At 45.0% G+C, this 19,424-nt stretch overlaps 1 protein-coding gene across 4 annotated transcripts in view; it reads right to left on the bottom strand.

The window, feature by feature from the left end:
• The window catches only part of CPSF2 (cleavage and polyadenylation specific factor 2), a gene marked incomplete at its 3' end in the record, with an annotated part of 109,573 nt that overhangs the window by 16,972 nt on the left and 73,177 nt on the right, over positions 1-19,424 (bottom strand). For all 4 annotated transcript variants that reach the window (XM_078786838.1, XM_078786837.1, XM_078786836.1 and 1 more), the window contains 1 exon segment: positions 3,221-3,305. In XM_078786838.1, coding sequence (XP_078642964.1) covers positions 3,221-3,305 — 85 coding nt within the window.

Raw genomic sequence — 19,424 nt, 5'->3', positions numbered from 1 at the left:
GGAGATGAAAGGATTCCATTGAGATCCCCATGCTGGCTAAGAGAGTAGAGGAAGTCAGTAATCCATGTGTGGAGTCAGCTTTGGATGCCATAGGCAGAGTTTGGAGAGCAAGGAAGGATGCCAGACTATCGAAAGCTCGAGACATGTTGAGAGAGATGGCCCTGATCTCAGGCCTGATGTTGAGGGCCTCCATCCATTTTTGGGAGAGTAGAAGCAGCATGTCCAAGAGCAGCAGAGCAAGTTTTTTGGACTTGTGAGCTGATGCCGTCTGGTCTAGTAGCAAAGTCAGACTCGAGGGTTGCTAAAAACTTCTCCACATTCTCAGGTGCAAAAAACAGAGTCCAGCAGCAGTTGGGAGTGACTGGGTAGGATGGGCACAGTGAGCGAGGGGTTAGGGACAACAGATTTGGAAGCAAACACAGAATTGAGGCATTCGGCCTTCTCATGAGCGGAGACGGCTGTGATGCAATTTGAAGTGAGGGAAGGAATGAAGGGGGAAGCATACACCAGAGTCGGACTTAACAATGTGCCACCGGGTTTTAGATGAGGGTGACAAGTTTGAAAGTTCAATTGTGAGGTTGGATAAATGTTGTTTTCTGGCTACAGTATGCTGAGAGTGGACAAACACTTGTTGCGGGCTTTGTGGAGTGTTCTGAGATTGCCTTCGGTTGGGTTTGCTTTCCAGGAAGAGACTTGCTAATATGCTTACAATGTTTATCCAGGAAGAAAACAGTGTACATGTCAAAATATGGGAGGAAACAAGTTTAATGTTGACTGCTCATCTCAATAAAAGGGTAATTCTTACCCCAAATGTGAATCCTTTATGTCTTTATACATCTGGCCAAAGCTCCTGGAACATTATAAACGACAAAAAGAAACAGTTTGGCACTACCAGAGGGAGAAGAAAAATGTGTGCATACATGCACATGTACAGGTGCATAAATGTTTGTTCCAATGCTTCCTCACATTTGTCCTACTAGGGCATTGCCCGTACTATATCTATATCTAAAATTATATCCCCCCCCCCCCCCTCTATTTACATGAAATGGTTTGGTCCAAAGCGAACGGCTTCCGGAGTTTGGTAAAGAAATCGCCATCGCGTGCACAAACGCGCAGGAAAGCGAATGAATCGCAAATTCGTTTTTATTAGTTTTAAAACATCGTTTAACGCCAACATAGCGCCAACATAGTTTGCAAACGTGAAATAAATGAATACGCTCTCAAATGTGCCATCCGAGGCAGAGTGTGTCCGCCACGTTCGGCACACGCGATAGTTCGCTGCTCTCTGATTGGTTGAATCGTTTTTTGGACATAGCTCGGTAAGTAATTGTCCGATTAATATGAAACCTTGAAAAGGCACATCCTCGGGTCCCCAGCAATATACCTGGCAAGTTAAAAGTATATCGGACCCGTGGTTGTCGAGAAACAGCGGTCACAGACAAACAAACGTACAGAGATTACTGGAATTATAGATAGATAACAAGTGTGCTTACATTGTTGTCGACTATGTTGCCCAATTATATTATCTATAATAATAATAAAAGGCAATGTGTGTGTGTTGGACTCCTCTATAACTCATACACCATGAAACCTAGTGGCCCCAAACTTTGCAGGCGCACTTCTCGACTTCCAAGGGATTACATGAATGAAAACTGGGTGTTTGGATATGTTAAAAACCCCTTTTTGAAGATGATTAACGGGATGCTCATAAAAAACCCAAAAAGCCTTACCAAAATGGCTGTCAAGCATTAAACCTAAAGTTTTTCTACTGTTTCAGCAATTATATTGAGTGAAGAAAATATTAAGGAATGTGGTCAAATTGTAACTTTATTGAGTAAAACAAAAGTAATTAACCAGCAGGAATTGAGTACAATGAAAATAACCAGAAGGATCGATGGCAAGGCTTCTGCATTCGTGCCAGTGTACTCGATGGGCAAATCTCGGACTAAGGAAGGCAAGATAAATCAAATTAAAGATAGAAATTAAAAGAATGTGTCCATCCTCCTGCTATGCCTATAGTCTATTTATATTATTTCCTTCCTTTAAACTTTAAAGCTTAAAAAATAGAAAGCACACCAATGGATGAACAAAGGCCTCTTTTAAATGTAAACCTTTGGTGATTTGGCGTTGTCATGTTGATGAATTTTAGATGTGTGCTTAAGCTTTACGGCAACGGCACTTCAAACAGGCTGCGGTGCCTTGATCCACTAACAAGCACTCATATGGGAGATTGTGTGCATGTGTTTGTATATGTGTGTGTGTGTGTGTGTGTGTGTGTGTGTGTGTGTATGTGTCAATGGCGGCTTATAGTGGTATTTGATCCTGGCCTGCCCTTTTGCTACCGACCCCAGATTCTGACTGGGCCAAAAAATATTGAGTGAATAAAATGTTTTTATGCAGTTTCTCTTTTTACAAATGAAAATAGCTGTCCGGACATGGTCCAAACTTATTAATTTGTTCTTTTCTTACTAAAATAACGTTGTATGAGGGAGTGATCATGGAAAACTGTGGAGTGAATCGTGTGACTGAGTGGTGTGTGTGAGTGGTGTGCTGTTCCGTGTGAGTGAACAACGTAAGGAGGGCCATGAGATGTTCCGTGTGAGTGAATGGTGTAAGGAGGGCCGTGAGATGTTCCGTGTGAGTGAGCAGTGCAAAAAAGGCCGCGAGATGTTCCGTGTGAGTGAACGGTGTAAGGAGGGCCGTGAGATGTTCCATGTGAGTGAGCAGTGCAAAGAAGGTCGTGAGATGTTCCATGTGAGTGAGCAGTGCAAAGAAGGCCGTGAGATTTTCCATGTGAGGGAACAGTGCAAAGCAGGCCGTGAGATGTTCCGTGTGAGTGAACGGTGTAAAGAAGGGCCACCCCTCTCTGTCCCCTCGTCTCTCTCTTCTCCCCCCCCCCCCCCCCTCTCTCCTCTTCCTCCCCCTCTCCCCTTTACCTCCCCAATCCCCACCCTTCCCTCCTTTCCCCCTACCTTCCCCTACTCCTCCCGTCCCTTCCCTCTCATCCTCCTCTCCCTTCCCTATCCCTCACAATGCTACCCTCCTCCCCCCCCCCCCCTTCCCCTCTTAATATTCCCGCCACGATGCAACTCCACATTGCCCTGCAACACCGGGTACTTTTGCGAGTTTAAAATAAATGTGAATTGGTGCAACTGCAATAAGGCTTCCGTGGCCAATTAGACATATCCTCATTTTCAAATTTATTTTGTTGCAATCTTACCTGCCGAGGCTTCATCTGGCCAATAAGTTTCTTGATAGATTCCCCGTCTGATCGACCTTCATAATCGATATAGATCATCTTCGCTCTGGGTGCACAAAACAGTCATCAAGCAATAAATATTCAACATTACATTCTTGTCTCTTGTCCAAAGAATAAAAAAGCAACAACAACCAGTCCAATAAGTACAACATGTTGACCTATGCAGACTAAAATGAGGGTAAAAATTTAAAATTCAAAATTTTAAAACTTTGCAGGAGAAAATATATGAAATAGGCCTCAAGCATTCCAACATGTACCAAACCATGCTACTCTATATATTGTATGAGGAAACGCAACCATAAGCAATATTAACATGGCTGTAAGTATATCAGGGCTGCTGTGAATATACTTAAGGTATGCATTTATTAGCTATGCACAGCGGGAGGGAGGATAACTTAATTAAAAATGGGACAACACGGATGGACAGACAGCCGGACGGACAACCTGAAAACATAATGCCTCCGGCGACTTCGTTGGCGGCAGCATAAAAATGCAAGGTAATACAGGCAATCCCCCAGTTTAAGAACACGTCTTCTTGAAATTGTGTTTGTAAGCTGGATGTTCGTAAGACCGAAACAACAGACTTGGCATTTAATATGGAAATTTTTTTTGTGAGGGTGAACTTACTTTTCAATATGACTTAGAACCAAAAGTTAATTGGAATTATGTTGAAATTATTCTAGATTTTGTTAATGTGACCTTTAAAAGAAACAAAAACCACATTTGACATTTCAAAGCAAATAAATTGATCCTTGAAAGTGATGTAAACTGATATCGAACTCAATTCATGGACAGTAATGTGTTAAACTTCTGCACGTTTTCCAGAAGTATCTCTTTATTTTGCACATTAGCCCAAAATTTTTTGAACAAAAACAAAAGCTAAATTACGACTGGGATTACGGACAGTAAAATTACAGTTCAGTACTTCGTGTAACCCCCCACGAGCATTCAGGAGAGCACGTACACGTTGAGGCATGCTGTTCACGAGATTTGCCAAGGTTTGGACAGGAATCGCTTGCCATGCAGTGACAATAGCCTGCTGCAATTCACGCACAGAGGTCGGCTGCTGGTCCAAGTGGTCGATTTGACGCGTTAATTCTGCCCACAAGTTCTCTATCAGATTCACATCCGGGGACATGGCAGGCCACTCCATATGCTCTACACCACGGTCAGCAAGAAAGTGTTGGATCATGCGAGCACGATGAGGCCGTGCATTGTCATCTTGGAAGACAAAGTTTCCTCGAAAGGCTGCACGAGCAAATGGAAGCAATGTTTCTTCCAGAATGGCCCTGTACTTGAACTGGTTCAGGTTTCCATTCAGAACAACCAGGTCAGTTTTGCCCCCTGCATGAAAAGCAGCCCAAACGGTCACCCCACCACCTCCAGCTTGGACTCCTGGCACTATACAATCTTTGTTGTAGGCTTCATGCACTTGTCTGCGCACTCGGACGTGGCCATCTTGACGATAGACCAGAAATCTAGACTCATCACTGAAGATCACGTGATTCCAGTGTCCTGGCTGCCATTGACGGTGCTCTCTGGCCCACTGCAATCGGCGCTGGCAGTGTTGTCTGGTCAGGCGTGGCTTTCTCAGGGGACGCCTGGCACGATAGCCTGCTTGAACCAGTCGTTGGTTGACTAGCCTTCTGGATACAGGCACATTTGTCAGTTGCTGCCACTAAGCCCGAAGCCGATTAGCTGACTTGGTACGGCCATTGCGGACTAACCGGTGCAGCTGGCGATCATCCCTCCTTGTGGTTCTGCGGGGACGTCCTGGCCTCGGTATTGGAGTAGGGACACCCCTCTGAGCATTTTGTTTCAGGATCTTTGACACCTGACCTTGAGTGATGCCATACTGCCGAGCAATAGCACGCTGTTTCATGCCGTAATTTCGTAAAGCCACCACTCCATGACAAACAGCATTGTCGAGTTGACGGACCACCTCCAGAGGAAGCGGCAATAACTTTTGGAGACGTGCAGCAGTTGTTTTCCACTAATACAGAACGCAACAACCCTTGTATACCTGACTGTGAAGCCAATCATCAAATGCACCTGTCCGTACATTTTGCCACGCCACCTGTGATATAATCCTGTTGTTGACTTCTTGCTGCGACAGACAATCAGTGACATGGTTCTTTTAACAAATAAATCACCAAAGTGTAAAAGCAACTCACCAGATTGATATACTGAGTTAAGAAAGTAAACCCAAGTCAAGAAAAAATATATATTCCATATTAAATGCCAAGTCTGTATAAATCCCCTTTTAATACATGTAAAAAGTGATTAATTGGTTCCCAAACACAAATAAAATCCCTTTTTTATGTTTATGGCATTATGTTTTCAGTTTGTCCGTCCAGCTGTCCGTCCGTCCATCAATCCGTCCGTCCAGCCGTCCAGCCGTCCAGCCGTCCATCCAGCCATCCGTCCGTCCAGCTGTCCATCCGTCCAGCTGTCCGTCCGTCCAGCTGTCCATCCGTCCAGCTGTCCGTCCGTCCATCCGTGATAGGTTTTCGTTACCATGATAACTTGAGAACGGCTAAAGGGATCTTAGTCAAACTTGGCACAGGTATGTAAAATGAGATAAAGAAGAAATGATTAGATTTTGGGGTCACAAGGAAAAAGGGCAAAGGTCAGAGGTCATGTTAGGTAAAAAAAATACTGTTACCACAATAACTTGTGAACCAGTGATAGGTTTCTGACCAAATTTGGTACACTTATGTAGAAGGATGTAAAGATGAACTGATTAGATTTTGGGGTCAAGAGGTCAAAGTCTGTAACAGGTCTATACCTTGAGAATGGCTGAAGTGATCCAATTCAAATTTGGTACGGGTATGTATAACGACATAAAGATTAAATGATTAGAATTTGGTTTCAAAGGGTCAAAGGTTAAAGAATGTAATAGGTATATAACTCGAGAATAGCTGAAGTGATCTAATTCAAACTTGGTACAGGTATGTATAATGATGTAAATATTAACTGATTAGATTTTGGTTTCAAAGGGTCAAAGGTTAAAGCTCAAAGTCTGTAACAGGTCTATAACTTGAGAATGGCTAAAGGAATCTAATTGTCCCCCGTCGCACCGCGGAGCGAAAGGGGGACTATGGTTTTCCCCTCTGTCCGTGTGTGCGTCCGTCCGTGCGTCCATCGGTGCGTGCGTGCGTGCGTCCGTTCGGGCGTGCGTGCGTGCGTGCGTAAGCGAAGGACCGAATTCTAATTTGGTGTGTGGGTGCAACCCACGTCAAAATCCAAGATGGCCACCGCCATGTATGTCTGATGCCATGTATGTCTGAACCTTGTGAGCGGAATATCTTGAAAAATAAGCGAAGTACCAACTTATAATCTGGTGTGTGGGTGTATCTACACATAAGGAAGAACGCTATTGAAAATTGGATCGCCACGTCAAAATCCAAGATGGCCACCACCATATATATGTCTGAACCTTGTGAGCGAAATATCTTGAAAAATAAACGAACTGCTAACTTCTAATCTGGTGTGTGGGTGTATCTACGCATAAGGAAGAACGCTATTGAAAATTGGGTCGCCACGTCAAAATCCAAGATGGCCGCCTCCATGTAAGTCTGAACCTTGTGAGCGAAATATCTTGAAAAATAAGCGAAGTACCAACTTCTAATCTGGTGTGTGGGTGTATCTAGGCATAAGGAAGAATGCTATTGAAAATTGGGTCGCCACGTCAAAATCCAAGATGGCCACCTTGCGTCTTCCACTTTGTCAACTCATCACTTCACCGACGGGGGACCTAGGCGTAACGCTTTTTTTAACTTGGTAGAGATATGTATAATGATGCAAACATTAACTGATTAAATTTTGGGGGTCCCGAGGTCAAAGGCCAAAAGTCAGAGGTCATGTCAGGTAAAAATGTGCTAACTTGGGCACAGCTGAATGGATTTAAATCAAACTTGATACAAGTATTAAAATGATGTAATAATGTGGGCAAGGGGCATACCAGTCGACGTCGTGATGTCGAAGAGTGCCATTCTAGTTGAAACATAAAAACGTTATTAAATGTACTTTTTACAATAAAAAAACTGAATACAGAGTAAATACAATATGTGTAGTATAAGGCAGGGTTTCTCAACCTTTTTGCCACTGCGGCCCCCGTGTCCAATAACATATTCCAGGGACCCCCAGTGCTAAGCCTAGATAAGATACCTCTCCCCTTCTTTTGCTGCAATGATAACAAAAGTGCTTGCCTTCAAAAAAAAAAATTTATTAAACAAGAAAGTGGATGCTGTTGCACTACTACACTGCTTGATAGCTATTAATAATAATCCAACGAACAGAACTTAACTTCTTTTTTTGTGTGTAAGAGCTAACACATAAAACACACAAAAAAACACACATGAAACATATAAGAAAGGGAGCAGGAGATAAGAGGGGGAGAGTGAGGGAAGCACAACAACAGAGAACAGGGACATCGCGAGATCTGTACAAGGTAGAGGGCTGGGGCGGGATACAAGGGAAAAACACGATGGACACTACAGGGGGATTTCAAGAAAGAAAATGGAATTTGAAAAAGGTGGGTTTGAGGTGGATTCATGTGGGTAGAAAAGATCAAGGTTTTGGCTGGGGGAAGATAAGAGATAATGGTGAACAGCTATTTTGAAGACCTGGAGGGAGGAGTGGGATTGAAGAGTGTGGGAAATTATTCCAGAGGTGGGAGAAAAGAGTAATGAAAACGTGAAGGTGAGCAGAGAATTTTGATTTTGGCAGTTTCACCAGAAGAGCGTTGCTGACAGATATTGTGTGTCCTGCAGGAATGTTTGGGGGACAGAGCACAGACAGAGCAGGGGGAGCAAGGAGAGGAGTCCGTAGAAGACAGAAAGACCACCAACCTGCCTGCTCTGAGTGAGTGAAAGGCCCTCAGAATCAGCTTCATCACAGGAAATTCCAATGATTCTAAAAGCCTTGGTTTCTACAGCATGAAGCCAAGCCAGGTGTGCGGCAGGAGCACCAGACCAGAGGGGAGAGCAGCATTCCATCAAGGTGCAGATGAAAGCTTTGTAAGCGGTGAGAAGCTCAGTAGAGCCAAGAAAGAACTTAGCATGATGGAGGCTGTCCAGTCGGTGACTGGCTTTGGAAGCCAGATTGGAAATATGGTTTTCCCAGGAAAGATCATGGCAGATAGTAAGACCCAAAAGCTTGAGTGACAGAACTTCTTCGAGAAGATTGTTCAGAAAGTAGTTGGGAGTGTTTTCCAGAGGGTCTTTTCAGAGAGACATAGTGACAGTGTGAGATTTGTCAGGATTGAAAGACATGTTCCACATGTTTGAGCAGTTTGTGATTTTTTTTCCAGGTATGCAGAGAGTGAAGAGGCTGCTGCCTGCCAATCTGAGGGTTGAGATATGGAGCAGCAGAGAGTGGAGTCATCAGCAAAGAGATAGAGAGGATTTTCCAAAGATCATGAATGAAGACCAAGAAAAGCACAGAGCACAGAACACTGCCTTGAGGAACTCCAGCCTGAACAGGAAGGGGAGATGAAAGAATTCCATTCAGGGCCACACATTGACTCTGACCGGAGAGGAAAGTCCGTAAGCCATGCGTGAACTTTATAAACCTAACAGCTTTTGGTGATTTCAGTTTACTGAAAGTGTGGTTAGCCTGCTTGTTAAACATGATACACATAATGGCACATCAGAACAATAGAAAAAATGGAATAAAAAGTTTACTTGTTCAATGACAAGCATGTTGAACTGCTGGTTAAACATGATACATATTGTTACGTTTGTGGGGGTAGGTAATGAAATACCTCAGTGAAGTCAGGATTGTGTAATTTAGCATGGACCGTGTGACGCGGAGAAAGCCCATTTCGATGGGGTTTGACGCAAAATTGAGGGAGAATTTTGTTAAGCTGTGGTGGACACTGGGGCCAGTGACACAATTATCAATCTGAGTGTATTTGACCAGAGTGTTGGAGGCTGGGACAAAATTGATAGAGTAGCAGGACACAGCCTTCAACTGGCTCTGGTGGGGACGGCTCCAATATTGGGACGTGGGGTTGTAGGGATAGAGTTTTGGGCAGTCTGGAGGTCAATGTGGTGTTATGTGTGGCCGAGGTGTGCGACCAGTGTCTTCAGGGATTGAGTCTCCTGGTGGAACACAACTGTCAACTAGACCCTGGGTGAGGTCATATGTGGTTGGGCACTGGGGGGCTGCATTTTGTCGGACTGGTGGATGACGTGGAGGGTGCAGGGTACGTAGCTGTGGGAATGCCACGCACTAAGGCCGTGCCTCCCAGGTCCGAGGCCTTGGGAATGGCAGAGTTGGCAGCAGGTGCTCACCACATTGGCCGGCTTGGGCTCGTGTAGCCGTGGTCCTCAAAGGGGACCGAAGGATGGATGGTGGGTCGCACCCTTGTAGACACTCGTGGGCCATGTTGGTGGTTCGGCTGTTGAACATATCCGATAGCCCTAGCAGGGTAAAGGGGCAGAGCTGTCGTAGCCAAGTGTAGTGGTATCGGAGAGGTCACCGGAGGAGGCGGACCCACATGCTTGCCAGTATGGCCGGACAAAAGGAAAAATTTGGGAGAAATTGATTGGCCCCATGGGAAAATGGGACATTAGGAGTGGTGGATGACGCTCTTAGACCCGACCAACCTGCTACGACCGGCACTGAAGGTATGGTGCCTTGATGTTTACTGTCCCAAGTGTTTGGTAGTTGCACATAAATTGGGACATGGTAATTTGGAGGGGGAGTGATTACATGGTCGGTGGGTGGATTGGTTTGCATGTGACAAAAAGTGTTTTGTGTTGATGTTTGTCGTGTAAAAGAGTTGAGTTATGTTTGGAAGTGTGAATGTGAATTACATCACATTTACGCAGGCCATGGCAGTGCAGGAACACGATTGACATATTTTGCACTGCAGTGTTTGAGAATTGAATGACAGTGGAGGAGGGAATGCCATTTTTGATTTTGTGAGTGGGGAAGGTGTGTGTGTCCGCAGGTACGGATCAAGCTCTGGAGGAGCGGTGACTGCCCCCCGCACTCCCCCCGAAGTAATTTGTCCCTGGCAGTCAGTGGTGTATGGAAATGGAGACCCGTCGGAGGTAGGTCTGGTTGGGAAACCCGGAAGAGGCTATGAGAGCCTGAGGCCGAGAGAGCCTGGTTGGTGCGGAGACCCTCCCCGGCAGGACATACAGCTAAGGAGCTGTGTTTGTCTGTCAGGAACCGAGAGTTGTAGGGGGAGGGGGAGAGTGTGAAGAAGTCGCAAGTCGAGTACTTTCTTTGGAACTGCGGGCACAACAGCCTGAAGCGCCCCCACCATCTTGGTTGCACAGTACCTCCCCGCTGCCTAGTTGAGGATCACACATGTGTGTAACCAGAGATATGCCATGGTCTTGCATGGTTGAATGAATGATTGCTTATTGGGTTTATGTGTGCGAGTGTGAGGGGGTAAGTGATTAAATACCTCAGTGAAGTCAGGTTTTAGGGCGTAAGATTAATAAACGCCAGTGAGTAATTGGCCCCGTGATTTTTCCCGAATGTTCTTACAAAAACTAGGCCAGCCATGCAATCGGCCCCAATGCAACAACAACACTGTCAAGCCCACCAAAAACACAGCACATTCGATCGGACAAGTAAACCCCGCCCCACGACCGCCGTCATCCGAACATTCCCGAAGGCGGCTAGACTCCGCCTTGATGAATTGTAGTGCAGAAACAACACCCCGAGCTTCGTGATTGGTTGAGGAGCCATGGGATGATGTAATGGGACATCAGGATTGGTCGGGAGCGATGTCAGCGAGGGACAAAGGGGGATGCATCACTCTCCCTCGCTCTCTCTGGTTCTAGCTCTCGTCTCAAGTGGGCGCTGTTGTCTCGGGTACGATGGTGAGGAAACGTGTAGGAACTTTGGAACTTTTACAGCGTTGGAGGGGGGATTGTTGTTGACTGGTACTTTTCGGGGGAGGAGAGAGCCGCGTCCCGCTTGGCGGTGGAAGCGAGGAAGGGCCGGTTGGCTGCTTGCTTACATCTTGGCGTTGTCGGCGCCATTTGTTGGAGCATTTCCTGCATGGGTGGCTTCACGGACTTCCAACGACAACTTGGCTCCACGAGGCCTTTTGAGACGCAAAGCTGAGTGCCGGCCGGCTTAATATGTTTATTTTTATTTCATATTTCCCATTTGTGTTTTCGTGTCTGAGTGGAGACGTCTCACCGTAGGATTTATTTGACCTCAACATTCATTTTATTTCCGTGCCTTAATTTCATTAAATTTATTATTGTGCATTTCATTTGTTGTATTGTGGATTTTTCTTGCCGCATGTGTTTATTTGTTTGTGGGTTCGAGGAACAAAAACCCCGTGGCAGCCGTCCGATCAGATAAGGCTTCGGGACTCTCCCGCCCATGCCAAAGATAATACCCCCAAGTTTCAAAATTTGCCACAAAGTTAAAGCTCGTTTAGGCTAACCGTCATTGGGGATTTTAATCTCCAGCGACGTGACAATTTCAAATGGCATTACAAAACAGAAAAATTCGCTAATGCTGTTTAACACTAAACTCAAATAAATTTGGAGGAATCTAGACATCCATGAGGAAATATATGCTTATCTCATCGACAAACGGAACTGAGTGACGATCTCCTGTAGTCTGTATGCTATCTGAACTCTGTTTTACCCACCTCTCCTCCACCCTTTCCACAGGGAGCTAGCAGTCATTCTCCCTGGCTGTCTAAACTTTGTTTTCACAAAACTTTCTTAAGAATACAACAAACAACAACAGGCATTTTAAGGCCATTTTTCCCGCTAGAGCGGGGTTTAGCCTTGCGGGCCCCATGACAATCATGGTTCCCTGTTTGAGGCAATGTTTTTATGGCCGGATGCCCTTCCTGACGCCAACCCTTCGTCACCTCTTACGATGCGCAGGGATACGGTGTACCTATTCGAAACCGGGGTCCACACCGGGATCATTCATTCCAGCAAGCTGGTACTCAATTTGCCGACCTCAGAAGGATGACAGGCTGAGTCAACTCCCCTGGCCTTAATTCAGCGATCGACCGGGATTCAAACCCAGGATCCTAGGATCCCAAGCCGGCACCCTAACCGCTAAGCCAACACCAGGCACCCAGCTTTGGGGGGAGGGGCTTCATATATATGCTGGTGGGTGAATGTGGCGTTCATCACGTTTCTGAGTTAACTGTGATTCCGATTAGGAAGAAGAAGAAGCCGTACTACCAACTTCGTACACTTCTGGAATTGTTTGATTTATTTGTATTCAAATGTCTGGTAATTGTTTCGTATTTATTTATGTGAATGTGCATTTGTATATAACTGTCATTAATTTTAAAAGGACAAGGCTCTATCGAGCTTCTTTTCTTTTTTTTTTTTAACTCCAAAAAAACGATCTTTTCTTTTTCATAAATTTTTTTTCTTGCCTAAAACACTCCCAAGCACTCACTGATGAACCTCTGAAAGTTTGACGAAGATCCATTCAGCCATCTCTGAGAAAAATGGCGACACAGACACACAGACAGACATCTCTCTTATATAGTAGATTATATCTTATTACCCTGTGCCAGCAAAGCGAAATTCAGGGTTAAGCATTCGGGTACGTACGTACGTATGTACGTACGTGTCTGCATTTCAGTAAAGTAAAGTGTGTGCCATGTCAGCATTTTAAAAATTCATTTTCTCAGCAACTGTTGGTCCGATTGACATGAAATTTTCACCACAGGATGGCCTCCTCCTGTAGAATATTTTAGTGAATATTATGACATCACAGGTCACGTGGTATGGGCGCCATCTTGGAAAAACGAAAAAACTTTGCACCTCTATATCTCAAAAACCGCTGCACAAAAATAATTGAGACAGGTCTCATTGCAAAGAACTCTCCATGCGGAATAACACATGTGAATGATGACGTCATAGGAGCCCCCGTTATGACGTCATAATTCGACAAGTAAAAAACTTTATCCGATCAGGATGAAATTTCTTGAGAATCTTCTCGGTATAAATGGACGAAGAAATAAAATGATAAAGACGTCGAAGGTCACGTGGTTCGGCCGCCATATTGTTTTGAGTGTAAAGCCTGAAAAACTACTAAAATCCAATTTTCTCCAAAACGACTGAACAGATCGAGGCCAAACTTTGCAGGCGGAATCACATACCCATGACAAACCAGAAAGTCAGCGAACAAGACGGCATGCATCAAATGGTTTCAGTTATGACGTTTTTAAGCATAAATGTTTAAAACCTAGCTCCTCCCTCATTTTTGATCCTATCGAGGGCAAACTTCAGATATGTATTCAGCATATCAGTCTACAAAAATTACCTTTTGGAATTTGCAATAGGTGACGTGGTTTGGCAGATATAAATAATTAAACGAAAATATTTTTAAAAATTGAAGACCATAGAATTATAACCAGGTCCCATTTTAGTCATTTCGAGAAAAACGTGAAAAATATTCTGAAAAACATGAAAAACGGGGAAAAAAAAAAAAGTGACTTAGCCTGGTTATAATTCTATGGTCTTCAATTATAACTCTTGAACCGCTTCATTGATCGACGTGAAACTTTATATTATGGTAGAGGTAATGCAGTGTAACAAGTGTGCAAAATTTCAAGATGATTGAATGTACAGTGGATTGGGAACTGAGTACCCTCGTCCCTCCATACAAGGGGAAAGGTGACCCTCTGGACTGTGACTTGTATCGAGCGATAAAGTTATTGGAGCATGGAATGAAGGTATTGGAAAGGATGTTGGAGCGGAGGATAAGGAAGAAAGTGAAGATTGACGAAATGCAGTTTGGATTTATGCCAGGAAGAGGAACAACAGAAGCACTTTTTATTGTGAGACAGTTGCAGAAGTACATGGAGAAGAGGAAGAAGTTGTTTCTTGGGTTTGTTGATCTGGAGAAAGCATTCGATAGGGTTCCATGTGAAGTAGTGACATGGGCATTGAGGAAGTTAGGAGTGGAGGAATGGTTGATCAGAGTAGTGATGGCAATGTACAAAAGAGCGCGCACAGCTGTAAGGACGAAGGATGGGAACAGTGGTGAGTTTGAGGTGAAGGTGGGAGTGCATCAGGGGTCAGTACTAAGTCCACTACTATTTGTAGCTGTGAATGAGGTGCTGGCGCGGAACGTAAAGGAGGGTTTACCGTGGGAGTTGTTGTATGCAGATGATCTGGTGTTGATTGCGGAAAGTATGGATGGACAGAAGGAGAAGATGAACAAGTGGAAGGAATATCTGGAGACAAAAGGTCTGAAGGTGAATATCAGAAAGATGAAGGTGATGGCAAATGGTAAAGCATGTGGTGAGGTGGAAAGAACTGGGAAGTGGCCATGTGCTGTGTGCAGGAAGGGTGTCAGAGTGAACTCCATTCAATGTACAATGTGCGCTGAGTGGGTTCATCAAAAATGTAGTGGTTTGAGAGGGTCATTAACCAGTGTGGCAGCTACATTCAAGTGTAAGGTGTGCACAGAGGGAGCTGCAGATGGAGGAAACGTTGAGTTGAATCTTGGAGACGGTGTGAAGCTGGAAGGTGTGAAAACATTTTGTTACCTAGAAGACATGCTGAATGGAGAAGGTGGATCAGACTCGGCAACGGTTGCTGGAGTGAGATGTGCATGGAAGAAGTTTCGGGAACTGAGTAGCATGTTGACGAGGAGGGGAGCGTCGTTGAAGCTGAAGGGAAAGGTGTATGCTGCATGTGTGAGAAGTGTTATGATTTATGGGAGCGAGACATGGGTAATGAACGTAGAGCAGCAACAAAGGCTGGAAAGGGTGGAAATGCGAATGGTTCAGTGGATGTGTGGAGTATCGTTCAGAGAGAGGAAGACAAATGGTGAATTGCGAAAGATGATGGGAATAGAGCCTGTGATGGATGCTGTGAAGAGAAACAGTTTGAGATGGTTTGGTCATGTGTTGAGGAAGGATGAAAGTGACTGGTTGAGAAGAGTGTTGGAAATGAATGCAGAAGGAAGTAGAGGACGGGGAAGACCAAGAAAGACTTGGCTAAAGATGGTCGAAGAAGAAATGCGGGCAAGGGGGTTAACAAGGGGAGATGCAGAAAATAGGGCAAAATGGAGAAGATTGTCATGGGGACCGCAAGTCTAACCCCCGCCTTTGCAGGGAAAATGGCCTTAAAATGCCTGTTGTTGTTGTTGTTGTTGTTGAATGTACGGTCTGGAAGCTAGAAGTTGTTATTGCGTGAAGAAGAAGTCTTCTATAGTGGGCATGCAATTAATTATCACACTGCACATGACGAGCAGGCAAAGTACGGAGCGACCTCACGGGGTCATTTTGACCCCAAAAAAAATTCTGATTTCAGATTTGTCAATCGCTGAGGTATATGAACACACGACCAAAACAGATTTGGTGAAATTCCGACGATTTTTGACGAAAATATAACTTTTGTTTCTGCATTTCAGTAAAGTAAAGTGTGTGCCGTGTCAGCATTTCAAAAATCGAAACGCAGCTCATTGTAAAGAAGCATTACGCCTCGGTCCCCCGTCGGTGAAGTGATGTGAGTTGACAAAGTGGAAGACGCAAGGCGGCCATCTTGGATTTCGATGTGGCAACCCAATTTTCAATAGCGTTCTTCCTTATGCCTAGATACACCCACACACCAGATTAGAAGTTGGTACTTCGCTTATTTTTCAAGATATTCCGCTCACAAGGTTCAGATATACATGGCGGCGGCCATCTTGGATTTCGACTTGGCGACCCAATTTTCAATAGCGTTCTTCCTTATGCGTAGATACACCCACACACCAGATTAGAAGATGGTACTTCGCTTATTTTTCAAGATATTCCGCTCACAATTTTCAGACATCCATGGCGGTGGCCATCTTGGATTTTGACGTGGGTTGCACCCACACACCAAAGTAGAATTCGGTCCTTCGCTTACGCACGCACGCACGCACGGACTGACGCACGCACGCACGGACGGACGCACGCACGGACGGACGCACACACGGACGGAGGGGAAAACTATAGTCCCCCTATCGCTCCGCGGTGCGGCGGGGGACAATAACTCCATATGCCATATGGGGAATAGGTGCTGTTAACGATGACGTCATTGGTGCCATAATTATGATGTCATAATTCGACAGGGACAATGCTTAGTCTGATCAGTTTGACATTTATTGAGCATTATCTATGCAACAATTATTTCGAGAATATAAATTTATGATGTCATCGTTCACGTGGTCTGGCAGCCATATTGAATCAAAAAAAAGAAACGTTCAAAAATAGAAGAATTGGCTCACACCAAGTTGACTGCGCAGGGTAAGTAGTCTATGAATACCATTCTAGTTACTAGTGAGATACCTGAGTGGGAGGCCAGAAGCAAACAGGCAATGCAGATGTGGCGAATGCTAAAGCATGGAAGCAATAAATTCCACATTTCTGCAGGACGTGAAGGACTTCCATGAAAAACATACCCGTTCGCAAACAAAGAGGTACGTTCACGTACGGAAACATCGATTGTGGGTACGTGGCGAATCTGCATATGGCGATCCACGAAGTTCACGTTCAGAAAGTAGAAACCATCACAGCATGTCGTCATTTACTTGAACTCGATATCTCTTTTTTCATTCCAAACAACATAACTCAAATCACAAATGAATCACAAAATAAACTTTTAACAATATTGTTAATGTTTCCTTCATTGTAAAAACTATCAAGTCAACAGTTAAAAGGATTTTGAGCCGATCGGTGTTACAGCCTCGGCAAGATCGATGGAGACAGCGATCTGTTGGCTTATACACCGCCCAAATAGCTATGTGGAATTCTCTCATGTCGAGATTAAACCCACGTCATTTGAACTTTGGCTGAGGTCAATATTTACATTTAATGATGTTTATATACCAATCAAAAAGAAGATAATTGGTTTTGGGTCGTCCTTTCCGCATACATCATGGGATTGTGAGTTGGAGAGACGGCCGTGATGGCGGGGAGGGGGTTGGCATTCTCTCAAGCAGGGATTCAACCCATGTCCTTATAAAAGGTCTTTGTCCGAGGTCACCGAGTCCGATCGGTGCAGCCGTGCAGCGATCGGTGCAGCCGTTTGTGCGGCACCCGGGAAAATAACGTCATGCGGGAGTCCAAACCTGAAAATGCTGGAGGCCAAAGCTGAAATTGGAAAAACAATATAGCCTATTTTACTCCAGGAGATCCCAGGATTACCCACCCAAAATCGTTGCGATCGGTTCAGCCGTTTTTGCGGTACCTTTGAACGGGCCGACAGATGGACGGACGGACATTTGGTGAATTATAGTAAGATAGCGGGGTCACCCGTGGGAATCCCACGGGCATGGATGTGTGTGACATTTCGACATATTGAGTTATATGCTGCACATTCATTTTTACAAAATGGTTACTGGCAAGTCATCAGATCCAGAAATGGTGTGAATTTAGTTATTTCACATAATATGTGACCCCTCACTCCTCTCCACCTGACACTCTCCTGTCTCCACCTGACACTCTCCTGTCTCCACCTGACACTCTCCTCTCTCCACCTAGCACTCCTCTCCTCTCCAAACCCTCACATCCCTCTCCTTTCCAATCCCTCACCTCTCCAATCCCTCACACTCCTCTCCTCTCCAATCCTTCACACGCCTCTCCAATCGCGCCTCACACTCCTCTCCAATCGCGCCTCACACTCCTCTCCAATCGCGCCTCACACTCCTCTCCAATCGTGCCTCACACTCCTCTCCAATCGTGCCTCACACTCCCCTCCAATCACTCCTCTCCAATCGTGCCTCACACTCCTCTCCAATCACGCCCCACACTCCTCTCCAATCGTGCCTCACACTCCTCTCCAATCGCGCCTCACACTCCTCTCCAATCGCGCCTCACTCGCCTCTCCAATCGGCTTTCCCCGTCTCGTTTCTCTCCTTTTTCTCCCGTCTCGTTCTTTTTCTTGCTCCAAATCGGCCCGTCGGAATCGGAAATCGGCCCGTCTCGCCCGTCGGCCCGTCGGAATCGGAAATCGGCCCGTCTTGCTTTTGTGCTTGTGCGTAAATAAATTGTGTTCATGACACCATTTCTGGTGTTGGGCTAGCGGCTAGGGTGCCGGCTTAGGATCCTGGGTTCGAATCTCGGTCGATCGCCGAATTAATGCCAGGGGGGTTGACTCAGCCTGTCATCCTTCCGAGGTCGGCTAATTGAGTACCAGTTCACTGGTAATTCCCTGTTTGTCGTTGAAGGCGGCAAAAAGGGTTGGCGTCAGGAAGGGCATCCGGCCGTAAAACATTGCTTCAAAAAGGGGACAAAAAAACAACAACTACCACGGTCCCCGAAAAGGCCAACCCCCGCTTTGCGGGGAAAAATGGCCTCTAAACGGTGGTTTTTACACCATTTCTGGATCTGATGACTTGCCAGTAACCATTTTGTAAAAATGAATGTGCAGCATCTAACTCAATATGTCGAAATGTCACACACATCCATGCCCGTGGGATTCCCACGGGTGACCCCGCAAGTTTGCATTGACGTTCGTCGATGGACTCGTTCGCCCGTCTCATTCGTTTTCTTGCTGCATCCTGTTCAAGTCTGCGTTCTTCATCGATCGTCTCATTCATTTTGGAAATAGAAGTTTCCACGCAGCGCATGAATTGTCACGATCCTCAAGAGGAATTTGTCTCGTAATCATCAAATGATAAATGGCAAGTAAATTATATTGTGGAAAATTAAAGATTTCAAATAAACCTATTTAAAGTGTATTCGCACATAACTAATTTTAAAAAACGAAGAAATATCTCTTGGTAATTTCCTGAAACATATTTTACTTCCGGCTAATAATGTTGAATTAAATAAAAACGAAGAAATATATGTCGGCATCATTGTTGACGTTTTTGTGACGACTGTCATCAAACGAAAAAGTAATATATCTTAACGGAAAAGCAAAAGCGAATTTTTAATATATATCGACACGTTGCCGTCGGTGTCATGTTGGGCGGTGTATGATACACCATGACGCGATTTTAAAAAATATATCTCTGCATTTTCCCGCGTGTGTGGAATGTTCTCAATTATTGCTGACACCGAGTCCAAAACCATCGATAAAAATGAAATCATATGGTGAGTTAGATTGGAGATAAAGGCGTGAGAGAGACTCAATGGCCTTGAAGTTGAAGTTACAGGCGTTTGAGAATTCATTTCGTTCTATAAACGGCAACTTTCATTGGATTTCCTTCCCGTTTTTTTTCA

This window comes from Myxine glutinosa, chromosome 11 (assembly GCF_964187855.1).
Source record: "Myxine glutinosa chromosome 11, kmMyxGlut1.1, whole genome shotgun sequence".
Taxonomy (NCBI): domain Eukaryota; kingdom Metazoa; phylum Chordata; class Myxini; order Myxiniformes; family Myxinidae; genus Myxine; species Myxine glutinosa.
The sequence above is the reverse complement of the archived record's forward strand: the minus strand, read 5'-3'. Positions and strand labels throughout refer to the sequence as shown.